General features: G+C 38.0%; 1 protein-coding gene across 5 annotated transcripts in view; it reads left to right on the forward strand.

Annotated features, from left to right (window-relative positions):
- RAPGEF2 (Rap guanine nucleotide exchange factor 2) overlaps positions 1-13,887 on the forward strand; it is a gene marked incomplete at both ends in the record, with an annotated part of 191,771 nt that overhangs the window by 167,522 nt on the left and 10,362 nt on the right. For all 5 annotated transcript variants that reach the window (XM_081999653.1, XM_081999654.1, XM_081999655.1 and 2 more), the window contains 8 exons: positions 2,739-2,896; positions 7,498-7,738; positions 7,989-8,372; positions 9,975-10,186; positions 10,271-10,394; positions 11,018-11,041; positions 12,084-12,307; positions 13,159-13,347. In XM_081999653.1, coding sequence (XP_081855779.1) covers positions 2,739-2,896; positions 7,498-7,738; positions 7,989-8,372; positions 9,975-10,186; positions 10,271-10,394; positions 11,018-11,041; positions 12,084-12,307; positions 13,159-13,347 — 1,556 coding nt within the window. The remainder of the gene's footprint in view (positions 1-2,738; positions 2,897-7,497; positions 7,739-7,988; positions 8,373-9,974; positions 10,187-10,270; positions 10,395-11,017; positions 11,042-12,083; positions 12,308-13,158; positions 13,348-13,887) is intronic.

Raw genomic sequence — 13,887 nt, forward strand, 5'->3', positions numbered from 1 at the left:
ATCTCCTTCTCCCTGCCAGCTGTGAGGCATCTCTCGATGCTCTTGAAGCCTCCACTCGAGCTCTTTGCTTTTTTTACCCTTCTAATCCAAAGGGGTTTTGTAGTTGGTCGGCTCAGTTGCTCCAAGTAAGGATTAAACACAACCCCCACCTCCATCTGCAACACAGTTCTGCCTGGTCCATAGTGCAGCATGCCAGACAAAGAAGCAGCCCCCCTCTCCCCTCTCTATTTGCAGCCCTGCAGTGGGATGCACAGTATATTGTATTTTGAAGGAAGAACCATTCAGACAGCTCTGCCATTCCATTATCCCTTCTACCTTGTTTGTCATTTCAGCAGGAAAGTTATTTCTTAGATAATGCAATCTCCCTGCATGGCAAATGCATCCAGAAGGCAATAGAAATGCCTTTCCTTTAAAACCATGATCTCCTTTCACCAGCATAATAAAATATTTTATCTAACAGGAGGGGCTGTTGACCTGGAGTTTTCTAGTGTTGCTATTTGTATCTGAAATTTCTGGGGTTCATTTCTTGTTTGCATGAGTTTAGAACTCACTGAGATTCTGATTTAAGTTTTAAAAATAGAGTAAACAGTGCAAAGTAAATTCTTTCCAATTTAGTATATGCATACTTAGAATCGAGAAGAATTTTAGAAACATTACTTCTATTTTATTTCTTTTAAAACCTAACGTTTGCCAGTTGATCCACTTTACTGAAGATGCTTCGGTCATGACGCACAGGATAGGTGTATGGTTATATAACGCTGGCAAACTACAAAAAGAATATATAATGCAAGTGAAACTATTAATATAAGCGAGAGGGTCATATTGCCTTAATTTTATTTGAATTTAGAGAAAATACTCGTGTTGGCACATTTACGAAATACACTAAATAGTTGTTTAGAACCACCAGAAAGCATTTTGAGGTTTGGAGGCTTTAGGGGTTTTTGTTTACTTGGGGCTTTTTTGTGTGTGGGGAGTGGTTCCTACTTGAAAGACAAGACATCAATTGCTGGGAATGCTTTTAGTTGTAGTGAAAGACTTACGTGCTTGTGGCATAGCATGAAAGTGCTGTGTACCGAGTTGATCATCACTACTTGTCACCATATTTTGTGATTTATGTCCAAGTACAAAAATACAGATGTTCATATTAAGCTTAATTTCTGATTGAGAGAGAACCAAGAACTTTTTTTTCCAGTGGACTTGAGTGTTTCTGCCACTCTGATGGCTTGGGGTTTACACTTCATAAAATATTTTGGTAATACAGAGTTTTCTTGCTTTTCTTGTAGTTTTGTTTTTAAAAACCCAAACACATCATACAGAGATACCCCTCCAACCTTTTTCGAATTGCATTGCCTTCTAAAAAACAGTTGCTGTGTCCATGTAATTAAACTTGTGTCTTCAATGCACAGATACTGTCCTAGCTTCCCAGGGTACTGTTCAATTCGTAGCACTTGAAGAAGTGGTACAAGAGTGTACTGGGTAAAGTAATTCACTGGTAGGCACAAAAGGACAGTTGTGCTGTAACAGCTCAACAGGGATAATTATCAGGCCCTTAATTACTTCTGTATAGGTTTTCTGAGGGTGGATAGAACAAAAAGCTTAAGTGCCTAAAATTAAGGTACAAATGGTCATTTGTGTTGCATCATTTAATTTAGTAGCTTGACTTTTTAGAGTTGCAGCAGATTGCAATGGAATCTAAGTTCTGGTTTATGTTTTATTTACATGTGTAGCTACAGCTTTAGATGTATTAGCCTTTTAAAAAGGCTTTGCCTATAGTGGCTAAACTTTTAATTTATTCCATTTTCTATAATGGCTGCCATTCAACATTTTACACCCTCAGAGTATTTTATTAAGGATTTGCAGCTACATATAGAAAAGTTCAATGGCTAGCTCCAATTTCGTTCTTCTTCACTTGGTGGTTATGAACTCAAAAGCAGAAAGTACTGTCCGCTATAATATGATGATAGCTCTCTCGCTGACCCATCTAGTGCTTCTGAGCTCCTTAGATACACTGCCTTTCACAATTTAAAAGACAAAATCCTTCACCTTTATCACGGAACACTTTATTTACAGCTGTCAGGCCATGTTGTCGGCAATACTGATAGCACCCAAGTGCAGATGCTTACCTTAGCCTTCCAAGTTAGCTGGCATCCCTTCAGTCACACTGAATGAAGAGAAAGTCTGAGAAGGTGATACAGGATAGGAAAATGGATGATCTCTACAATCCTCTCATCCATCTCTTGAAAGATCTTAGTAGGCTGTGTGGCTACAATACATCCTGAATTGCGGTTGCAAATCGTATCAGTGATGAGGTGAAAGATCTGTGAAATTCAGGTCTTATGAAACAGCAGTGAGGGGACAGCAGCATTAGTCAAAGTTTGGGTGATGGGGTGATGCAAGAATGATGAGGTATGTACCAGGTTTTGAATAAATGTCTTGGCTACTGTGAGAAATGGTCAAAAAATAACGAGCCTAGCAGGTCCTCAGAGCTTAGTGATGAACACAAGGATCTTCCAGCAGTGTGAGCAGCAGATCTAATCACTTTGAGTGGACATTTGGGTACTGTTGACAGAGCTAGACAGCAAGCATTCTTGTCTGGAAAATGTTAACTTCTAAATAGTGATTACTGTACTAATAATTGAAAGATGAAAATGTAGCAACATAGACATCCCTGCATCCCTCTAGTATAGCCCAAGCTCTGAATGTCTGTAAGTCCTGATTTTATTTCTTTCTGGACACAGTGACATTGGAATTGGCCAGTCTCAGGACGACAGCATTGTCGGACTGAGGCAAACAAAGCACATTCCTCCTGCTTTACCTGTCAGCGGAACCCTGTCATCCAGTAATCCCGACCTACTGCAGTCTCATCACCGCATCCTAGACTTCAATACTACTCCAGGTAAGGATCCTTTTTGGTTGTTGTTCTTAACCTCATAATTTCCTTTCCTTGATCTCCTTTTTATTTTCCGGACTTCCAGAGTCTAAAGATGCATATGAATTTTTATTATGCTGTCACCCACGGATTCACCACATATTAATGCATTAGGATTTATTACATTTGCTCCAATATGCTTGATCCAAGGTCTGTTTTTCCAAGCATGTTGAATACAGAGTGCCTCTTACTGATTGAATACTCTTGGCCAGTGAAAACTCATTTTGCTTGGTATTTTATAATTTTCCCTCACAGATCAGTCTTTACAAGACTGCAGTATTTTCAATAGCACAGTAGATCATTATCTTACAGTAAAGCGAAAGGGCATTGGACTGGGACACAGGACATGTGCTTCAGTCTTTTTCTGAACAGACTTTTATAATCTTGTACTACATCTGTAAGGGACAGAGTTTCAAAGTTCCCTGTTAGTCACCATGCCCTACAGCTGTGTGCCGAATTCTTTGTATACGAAGTGATTTGAAGTCCGTTCTCAAATAGGTAACAAATGAACACGTTTAGCAGAGGAGCAAAGAATGGGGGTGAGTAAGGGAGAAAAAGGAGAAAAATATGAGAAAGCTGAGAGCCTTATCTTATGAGAAGGGTTTAGCCAGAGCTCTTGGTGGGGTTGGGATTTGGGCACTTATCTGGCTGCAGGAAGGTTCTTAGCAGGAGACCTTCTCTGAGTTAAGTATCCAAATATTTGCTATTAAAACATAGCTGCTGGAGGAGGATATGGTGACAGTAGCTGTGCAGGCACTTGGTTATTTTAGTCTAATCTTTAGAGTATTTCTTAAAAGTAGAACCGAAAATTCAGTGCCCTCCTAAGCCTGAGGGATTTCAAACCTTAGCTAAAGGGATGGTGCTTAAACATCAGCCTACATACTGGCCAAGGTGGTGCAATCATCGCACTTGAAACTGTGATACTGAGCATCACTTCATCTCAGGTTTTTAGGGCTAGAGAAGACTACAAGAAGGTGGTGTGTGATTTTTGTCCCAGTGTCTAAGATTGCTCGTGAGAGAGTGGGAAGATTGGGGGTTTTTTTAATCTAACAACTACTTTCTAAAACTTTGAAGATATTCTTTATCAGTAAGAGCCTAACTTACCATCAGCACTTTTTTTATAAATGGGTACAGATTCCATTCTCCAGCTTGCTGTTTACCTAGACCAGACAGTTCTAGGTAATTAATGTGCCCCTAATACCGAGCACAGCAACTGGCTAACTTCCAGAGCTGTGGGCATCACGGTCTCACACAGCTCAAACAAACTCCGTTAATTGAGAAGGAAAGCCATTACAGGTTCGAAGATCCTTCAATCACAGATGGAGTTCAGAGAAGTTTAATAAATGAATAATGTTCTACTGTTTCCCTTCTGCTTTGAGGAAAGGAGATAAATGATGTAATGCCATTGCTTCAGCGTTATAGCAGCTTTTCGATGATCTTTATAGAAAATGTATTAAGTAATCAATGCTTTCTCATTTAAAAAAAAAAACAAAACTTCTCTTTTTCTTTGCTTAAAATTAGACCAAATGTCCACACACTGAATATTTTTGAAGTAATTCACAGGTAAAATTTTTCCTTGTGTGGGAAGGAGAGGAAAGAGGGACTGAAATAAAAAACATATACCTTAAGGGCTTTAGGGACGGTTGCATTGTAGATAGAAGAGTTGAATTATATCTCTATATACTTTAAGACTTGGGAAAAATTAAAGCCTTCAATTTAAATTTCTTTTATTACCTTGGACTAAATTAAAGATGGAGAAGGAGGCAGCTTGCAAGAAATTGAATGCACTGGAGAAGAAAGAGAAAAGTGGTAGAACAGCCATCCTTTGAGGCTTTGGGGAATACACCTCAGGATAGAAAATAAAGCAACTTGCTGTTTTGCAAGGGTAGTCTTTGAGAAGAAAATGAGAACAGCTTGAAATCTGCAAGGAGTCATTTTAGTTTCTCTTCTGATTTGCTCGGGCTCTTTCAAATATACTTTTTAAGGTTTATTTTTAAATGTTCAAATAGTCAATAGCACTTTGATTTCTCTTCTCTTGTGCTGCCTTTGCTATTTGATAGGAAGTCAAAATAACATAGTCATGATGAGCTGCCAGTCACTGGTACTTCTTTTTTCCCCACACAAGCTTTCTAAGGGACTAGATTCCTATCATATAGCACTGCATTCTTCAGCCTGCCACTCCAGTTTCCTTTTCTGAAAAGGAGTGAAGGCGGGTGATTACAGTTCTCTTCAAGTGCTGTTTTATTTAAAAATTGTTGTGCTGAATTACTTGCTACCATTGCTATATCTGTAATCATTTCAATTGCTGGCGGGCTTTTCCGTATTGTGTGTAATGCTTTTGCTGCCAGCTCTGATAGGTGTGCAGCCTGAGAAAGTGGATGGTAAAATGCAGTGCAAAGACGATACTTTTCCATTCGCCGTTCTCTGCATTTCTTCATGTTGACTTCAGTGATCCAAGCAGAGCAGGTTATTTTCTCCTTGCAAAAACCACTTGTTTCTTGGGAGTGTTAAGCATAGTTCCCACCTTGGTGGTGTTTACAGTAGCTTCCCACCTTCACAGCGTGTCTTTGAGTGGCAAGTATTTCTGTAACAGGAAGAGGCATCGTGATCTAGAGAGTGGTCTGGCTTTTAATGACGTCTCTGAAAGGCTGAGTCTTTGGCACCTGTCCTCCTCGAGATGTCAAAACATGTAGTAATTATTTCAGGCACTGCTCTGTATCCCTCTTCAACTAATTACTGAAGGAAGACGGGTCAATATTGGGCTGGTGATAAAAGGCAGAACTGGCTTGCCTGTTACAAGGTATTTGTACATTTGACTCAAGTACTTAGAAAGGGCTGTGCTGAGACCTGTTTATGTGTAACTGATGATGTAATCACTCCATTCTCATGTGTTTCGGTATGAGAGCTTCTCAAGCTGCAAAAAGACTACTGTGAGCTTAAAAGTTATAACTTCTATGCAACTAAAAGGGCTTAGTTGCATGAAATTTATAAACTAATATATTTAAGCTTAAACAGCCTTTGTGGCGTGTAAATCAACTCATATCAGAGAGATATATCTTAATGCTTTCTGAATGATTATTTTGCAGACATGCAGCAGCAGTGGGAAGACACTAATTTTTCTTCTTTTGTCACAAGATTTCTGTTGCTGAATAGACCTTCCTGTAGTAACTTGAATACACGTTATGCACATTCAGGTCTTGTCAAAAAAGATTGTGGTTGTACCAAAGTGAATGTTTTCATCTGGCAGCTGTTTTTTTCAGGGTTGTTTTTTTTTTTTTAATGATGATCATTTTTTGGCTGTAGATTCAGAAGGCTTTCTATTATTATCTATTTTCTTGTTTGTATGACCGTTATGATCTAAAAAAAATTTTTTTTAAGAAAATAAATTTTTAAAAAACATATTAAAGGAAGAATAATGACTAGATGTCATGCCACGCACAAACACAAAAAATTATTTGTAAGAGAGGGAAGAAATTAAATTAATTGAAAGTACTTGTCAGTTAAAAATACCTTATGTTAAAAATCCAGTGGTGGAAAGCTGTACAATTTTAGCTTTTTTTTTTCTTTTTATAATACAATGATAACAATCAAATGTCAGTTGATTAATGGGTCTAGATTTTAATACATTAATGGAAATACGTACGGATTTGGTATTTCCACATAGCTTATGGAACTACCAAATCCAACATTGGGAGGTAGGCTGGTAATTTTCCAGATTTCCTGAGAACAGCCGCCTTGTAGGCGTTCACTGTAAGTTTTCTGTCATCAGTCACTGGAAACAATACTATATTTAGAAGTCAAATGTTTGTGTTTTTCTATCTCTGTCTGCTTTATTTCTTAATTACTAAAACACAGAGAAATAAAGAGCAAGTTTCTAGTCTGTTACTTACACATTTATTATTATGATTTAAATGTGTCGAGGATAGAGTATTTTTGATAATTAAGTACTTGGATGCATTAATACTACTGCAGTTTATTTGTGTATGCATGCATGCTGGCCATTATACATGCATCTTCCTAGATACTTACATGTACATGTCTTCCCTTGGTGGCACTACAGTTGAGCATCAGGCTTAGGTAAATGAGTCCATTTCCTTAAAAACATCCTTAGGAAGATTGACACTCCTATCACCTAATTTTCTTAAACTTCTCATATGTCAGTGTATAGCATAGTGTTTTTGAGTGCCTTTGATTTTTCTTAGGTCTCAGTGGAATTTACCAGGATTCAACACTTGTGAAAATGAGACTGCTCATTAGTTTGTCCAAACTTCAGAAATGTTAACATATATTTTTGTGGCTTGCCCCATCAATAGCCTAGCTAACTTCTTTTCCTGCTTGTTAATAGAACTAGTCTTTAATTTAAAAATAAAATAAAATAAAAAAAAAACCACAACAAAACCCACCTGTTTTGTAAGGAGGAGAGAGGTGAAACAATGATACTGAAATAAAAAATGATAGCACTAGTAATTAGACTCAATGTAACTGATATTGTTGCTTGTTCTTACACCTTTTTTTTTTTTTCTTTACTGAAGTGCATACCATGCATGTAATTTTTTTTTTTTCTCCAGACTTACCAGATCAAGTTCTGAGGGTTTTCAAGGCAGATCAGCAAAGTCGCTACATCATGATCAGTAAGGACACAACAGCAAAGGAAGTGGTCATCCAGGCTATCAGGGAATTTGCTCTCACTGCAACCCCTGATGCATATTCACTATGTGAAGTCTCTGTCACACCTGAGGGTGTCATCAAGCAAAGGAGGCTTCCTGATCAGTTATCCAAGCTTGCTGACAGGATACAGCTGAGTGGCAGGTGAGATTGGGGGCTGTGAGCTAAAGCTGATGATGCTAGTTTATTAAGCCAAAATCCTGCTAATAGGAGAGTTATTTAATTACTGATGTTCTATTGCTTTGTAAGAAATTGCTCCTTATGCAACTTTGAATTAATATCTAGGCCTGGTGAAATCCAATTTATTCTACAAATCCAACTGGATCATTACTGTAACTTTCACTAATATTGGAGTATATTCTATCCAGTGTCTTTTTGAATTTTGTTTTTACAGGTATTACCTGAAGAACAACATGGAAACAGAAACTCTTTGTTCAGATGAAGATGCTCAAGAGTTACTAAGGGAAAGTCAAATTTCCCTACTACAGCTCAGTACTGTTGAGGTGGCTACCCAACTCTCCATGAGAAACTTTGAGCTATTCCGTAATATAGAACCCACAGAATACATAGATGACTTGTTTAAACTCAAATCAAAAACAGGTTGCACTAATCTAAAAAAGTTTGAAGAGGTGATAAATCAAGAAACATTCTGGGTGGCTTCTGAGATTCTAAGAGAAACCAACCAGCTGAAAAGGATGAAGATCATTAAGCATTTCATTAAGATAGCACTACACTGCAGAGAATGCAAGAACTTCAACTCGATGTTTGCCATCATTAGGTATTGTGCCTTTAATTTTACTTCTAAGTAAAAAACAAAGTCTTACTTAAGTCAATCTAAAAAAAATGTATTTAACAGAGTAAACCAATTAATACTGCTAACATCAACACTTGGCAATCCAATAAGGAGGGCATTTTCTGGTAATCTGAACTTGACGTTGAAATATTTGCTGAAATATTATTTTGAATGTTACTATTATGTACTTATTGCTTGAGACAGTGAGGCAAGAGACATTGGTGAACATGGCACTAGAGAAACTATTGCACTTATTTAAAAATAAAGGCCAAAAGAAACAGCAGTTATATGAAGAAAAATAACATTGTCATAAATGAATGTGTTAATTTCCCAAAGGGAGCTCATCATTTTATACATAGATCCCAGTATCTTGAATTCATTGAGCCATGATATGTTGCTTTTGGCTTTCTTTGCATCAGCAGTTTCTTGGATGGAACTCTGATAATGGTCAATAGCAGACTCCAATGCCATATAATAAGCTGTAAATTAAGATCTTTTAATAAGAATAAAAAAAGTACTAGGATTCTCAGACAGAAAATCTTTCTTAGTTTTGGAATGCAAAGGAGGAAAGGAAACTCTAATGTGTGTGTTCATACACATTTTTTAAAACATTCACTTTTCCTTGAGAGTCTCCCAAGTTAAGCAAAAAGAACCTAACAACCAAAAAAAAATCCCTAAATATTGTTGCTTATGAAAAAGCTTGAGCAAGTTGCATTAAAATGACAATTTTATCACTGTGTCTGGCAAAAGCCCTCGTCATATTCAGTCAACAGATTGAATGGGACACTTTCTGATGAAGACCACTGGTTTTGAATACCATTCAATCAAACGTGGCAAGTTCCAAAGTCAAGGAGCCATGTTGATAATCAGTCAGCATCTCTGAGACATAAAAATCTGGAGATTTAGCTCAGCTATTTCAGCTGATCTCAATGAGAAATAAAAGCAGCCTGCCTGCCAGCAAAACTTGAGTGAAGGAAAGATTCTAGATACCAAACTATCCCATAGGGAGAAATGAATAGCAAGACAAGCAATGCCATTAAAGGAAAAAAAAATGGGTTTTGTACCACCTACAGCTTCAGAATAACCTCAAATATATAGTATGTTATAACACTTTGATCTAGAAACAGCAAAGTCAGGTGGATTATTGCAGCAAGAAGGTGGGTCACTGTGCTGTCACTGCCTAACATTATGTAGGTGGAAGATGGTTTTTCTTCCAGTCTGGAAATCTGGAAATAAAGGGTGATCCTAAGGTACTCCTAGATTATTATAATGTTATCAAATTCAGACACTATTCCAAAGTAATAAAAGTACATACTCTCTGTAAGTTTTAATTACTCATCCAAGTGTAACCTTTATCTGTTTACATCATGCAGCTACCTCCAGTTTTTATGGTTTCTACAAAAATTATCTTAATTGTTCTGTAATACACACTGGCAAAAGGAAATTTTCACTTTCTGTTACTTTATTGACAGCTATTCTGGCTATGTGGTATTTCTCCCATACAAAATTTAACATGGTCTTTTCTAGGATTTTTTGTTTCTTTCTATTGTTTTTGAACTTTTTTGCACTTTCTTTGTTTGTTTCAAGTGGCCTGAATTTGGCACCAGTTGCAAGGCTCCGAACTACTTGGGAAAAGCTTCCAAGCAAGTACGAAAAACTGTTTCAAGATCTGCAGGACTTGTTTGATCCATCTAGGAACATGGCAAAATATCGTAATGTCCTTAACAGCCAAAACCTACAGCCTCCCATTATCCCCCTGTTTCCTGTTATCAAAAAAGACCTTACATTCCTTCATGAAGGTAAAAGCAGAAGTACATCATCTTTTACTGGCTAAGGAAGACTAACATTGACACCCAATAACTGATGTTAATTGTTGCTTGTAGGAAATGATTCAAAAGTGGAGGGCTTGGTCAATTTTGAGAAGCTGAGAATGATTGCGAAGGAGATACGCCATGTTGGTCGCATGGCATCTGTAAACATGGATCCTGCTTTAATGTTTAGAACAAGGTAAGTGTGTTGTATTAGGCAGAGCTTTTCCCAGCTGAGAGAAGGCTAGGTCAGCAGGAGGTGCTTTCCAAGTGCCCCTTGTTCTGTTGGAGCAGTATAAGTTTTTTGTTTGTTCTTAATGATTTACCAAATTTATGTGCTGTTCTAACACTGGGGAAATCATTACATTTTGTGTTTATCAATATATATTAAAATCTTTTATATTATACCTTAGCTGCCAGTTACTTGACAAAAATGAGATTCCATTAGTGGGAGGGAGGGGGGATGCTGTCTTGAACACACATGTATTAGTCTGTTTGAAACATTGAGGTGTGCTGGCCTTGTAATTTTGATTTAGTAGGAGTGGGAAAGTATCTGAAGCAGTGTCAGCTAGTAGTGTTAGAGAACGTGGAGTGAATGCTCTTTGGCTTCATGTTAGACCAGCTTATTGCCTACTCTTTTTCTTAATTTGAGCTGGAAGAATTTGTAGTATCTGACCGTATGCCTGAGTCAAGGCTCTTTTTAATGTTTGTGGGCTTCCAGAACTGCTTGTCCTGAGGTCTGGTCTTTTTCTTTCTGAGCTTGTGATCTTTCTCTGTCTCTTCTTAAACCCATGCTTTACTCTTCCTGGCTCTCACTTGCAGGAAGAAGAAATGGAGGAGCTTGGGGTAAGTGGTGGAGACAACACTCACAGACATTCATTCTTCCCTTACCATTTGCATTGTTTCCTACTTGCTATCTTTAATTTTCTGGTGCTTTGACATTTTTTTCTTTTGTTAACCCTTTTTTACTGACAATACATTTTAATCCAGGAGTGCTTTTGCTTTTGAGGTTAATACACAGAAGTTGTAAATTATTTATAAGTGGTTGTAGATAGGAGTGGGGTGTTCTCCCCCACCTCCAGTTTAAATTGCCAAAGGAAGTGACTTTCAGTAAAAGAGAAATTATAAAATGGCAAGGTTGCAACAGCTGAAAATTGCTGTTAACTTTCTTATGCCTAATAAGCAATTATCACAATTAAATACAAAAATTAAAACTTACAGACTTACTTATTTTCATATTACAATTCAGCCATCATTTTTACTCTGAGCAATTCAAGAACAATGCATAACTTTGATATAGGCATACATACATTGAAATGTGCATGACATTTATTTCATCATGAACTAGCTGATCATTTTATTTAACAAAAAGCTGTCTTGAACCTAGCAAGTTACAAGGAAGTTCTATTCTGTAAAACTCAGCTGTACATTTTCTATACGGTCTGATTTAAAAGTTATTTAGAGAGCTTTCAAAATGCCTTCTCTATATGTACTTAAATTTGAACCTCAACTGTAGTCTTCTGTCAGCATTGCCTTACTGCATGTGCTTTTCCTAATGCTCCAATCTGCCCAGTAGCTAGCTTACGTGAGAGAGCTAGCTTGAATGCCTTTCTAGATGTGTGAAGTGATATTGCCTAGTTGGAGCAGAATAGGTTAAAATATTTGTGTAATTAAAATAGTGCCTGTAACCAAGTAAAAAGATTTCCTGACCCTCATCTTTCTATCTGTTATAGCTGTTTGACTTACTGGAATGAGGCATGTAAGCTTTGACCATAGACTGACATTCATGCAATCTTTTGCATGTTTCATGTTTATCAAGTGATGCTCTGCTGGACTAAGTCATACTTTTCCCCTCTTTCCTCCTCCTCCTGCCCCCTCTTCACTCCAGGTCTCTCAGCCAGGGCAGTACAAATGCAGCTGTGCTGGATGTTGCGCAAACAGGGGGTCATAAAAAGCGGGTCCGTCGCAGCTCCTTCCTTAATGCTAAAAAACTGTATGAAGATGCTCAGATGGCACGGAAAGTAAAGCAGTATCTCTCAAACTTGGATCTGGAAATGGATGAAGAGAGCCTCCAGACACTGTCTCTGCAGTGTGAGCCAGCCACCAACACACGTGAGCATTGCCATTTGTCATGGATTTTAAGGAAGCTATTAGATATACCTCTATGTTTCTTCTCCGAGGAAGTAACTGAGAACAGTAACTAGACAATGAGGTGGAAAATGAGGTTTCTAATAATTTGCAAGTACTGAACTTCTATGAATCTTAAGGAAATCGTCTTGCAAATTAACAATATAGAAAGAGAGCATTTATATTGGAGATAAGGCTTTTCAGATAACGTCATGCCAAGGTGCACAAGGGTTCTTTAGATTTACCTGTACAAAGGATATGGGGGAGCCAAAAGTTTCTCTGCAGTTCTCGCATACTCGGGCCGTTGGTGTGAATAGAGTTGGTCATCCTGGATATCCTGGCCCGGAGAGGGGAAAGGTGATTTCTTTATGTCCAGGTGTTTCAGAGGCACCTGGAGGGCTGTAGCTGGTTGCAGTGGAGGGGGACCTTATCCTGGAAATTGGTTTCCTTATGATTTGTGGGAATGCTCTATCTTGTGCCCTTCTCTTCCTTCAGGGTAGAAAATAGTAATTATATATCCATTCTAAACCAGTTGTAGTTCTTATGATAGCCCAGTATAACTTCTGGCCATGTTTTTGGTAAGTATAACTTACAAAACTTCTATTTTGAGAAAGAGCGTAAAGGTACTTTGGTAACGCACATATTTTAAATGGAGTTAAATCTCCCCCTCTTTTCCTCTTTTATCTTTTCTCTCTAAATGTATCCTACTGCATTCATTGTACATGTATTTGAGCACCTTTTAATTATTAATTGGAGGGCTTTGCACACTCAGATAAAAACTCCCACAATACTTTTAGCCAGTAGTCATTCTATGCTGTCTCCCTTTTCTTGCAAAGTGCCGAAGAATACAGGAGACAAGCGATCTGGAAAATCTGAAACGTCACCGGTGGCTCCCCGGGCAGGCATCCAGCAGAAAGTGCAGCAGCAGCAACAGCAACATAAAGTAAACCAAGCATTGCAGGTCCCTGCTGTATCTCTTTATCCCTCTCGCAAGAAAGTGCCAGTCAAAGATCTCCCACCATTCGGTGAGTGGAACAGAGAAGAGTTTGGTTTAATACTCTGGAGTTTGTTTGTTCATGTTAGGGAGACATGTTTAATCAAATGAGATTAAGACCTCTATTTCTAGTAGTACTATATGCAGATTATACCAGTTCATGCGGTGTGTGTGCATAATTATCATCTTTAGAAATGCAAAGAAAGAAATCTAGGAAAGCATCCTGTCAATTTAATCAGTATAAGTATTTACATGTTGCTAGCAGCTGGAAAGAATTGAACGTTTCTGACCATCTGCCCTTGGATCGTGGCTTAACTTTTCCAAAGGGGTTAGTGACTTGGGAGTTTTTGAGTGACCCGTCTGAGATGCCTCAGTAGTTTTGGTGTGGACGTTTTTTTTTTCAAAAGTTGGACATTTAGTGTGAAATTCAGGCCTGCTCGAACTGGTAGTCCTGTTAGAAATGTAGGCTTGAAGTTTCACACTGAGAGTTATCACTTCGGCCTCTGCTCCCTAGTGCTTTTTTTATTGTTGTTACTCAGTCGTTACTGCCTACATGTCGCTTAAAGATACC

The sequence above is a fragment of the Phaethon aethereus genome, assembly GCF_964289735.1.
Source record: "Phaethon aethereus genome assembly, chromosome: 4".
NCBI lineage: Eukaryota > Metazoa > Chordata > Aves > Phaethontiformes > Phaethontidae > Phaethon > Phaethon aethereus.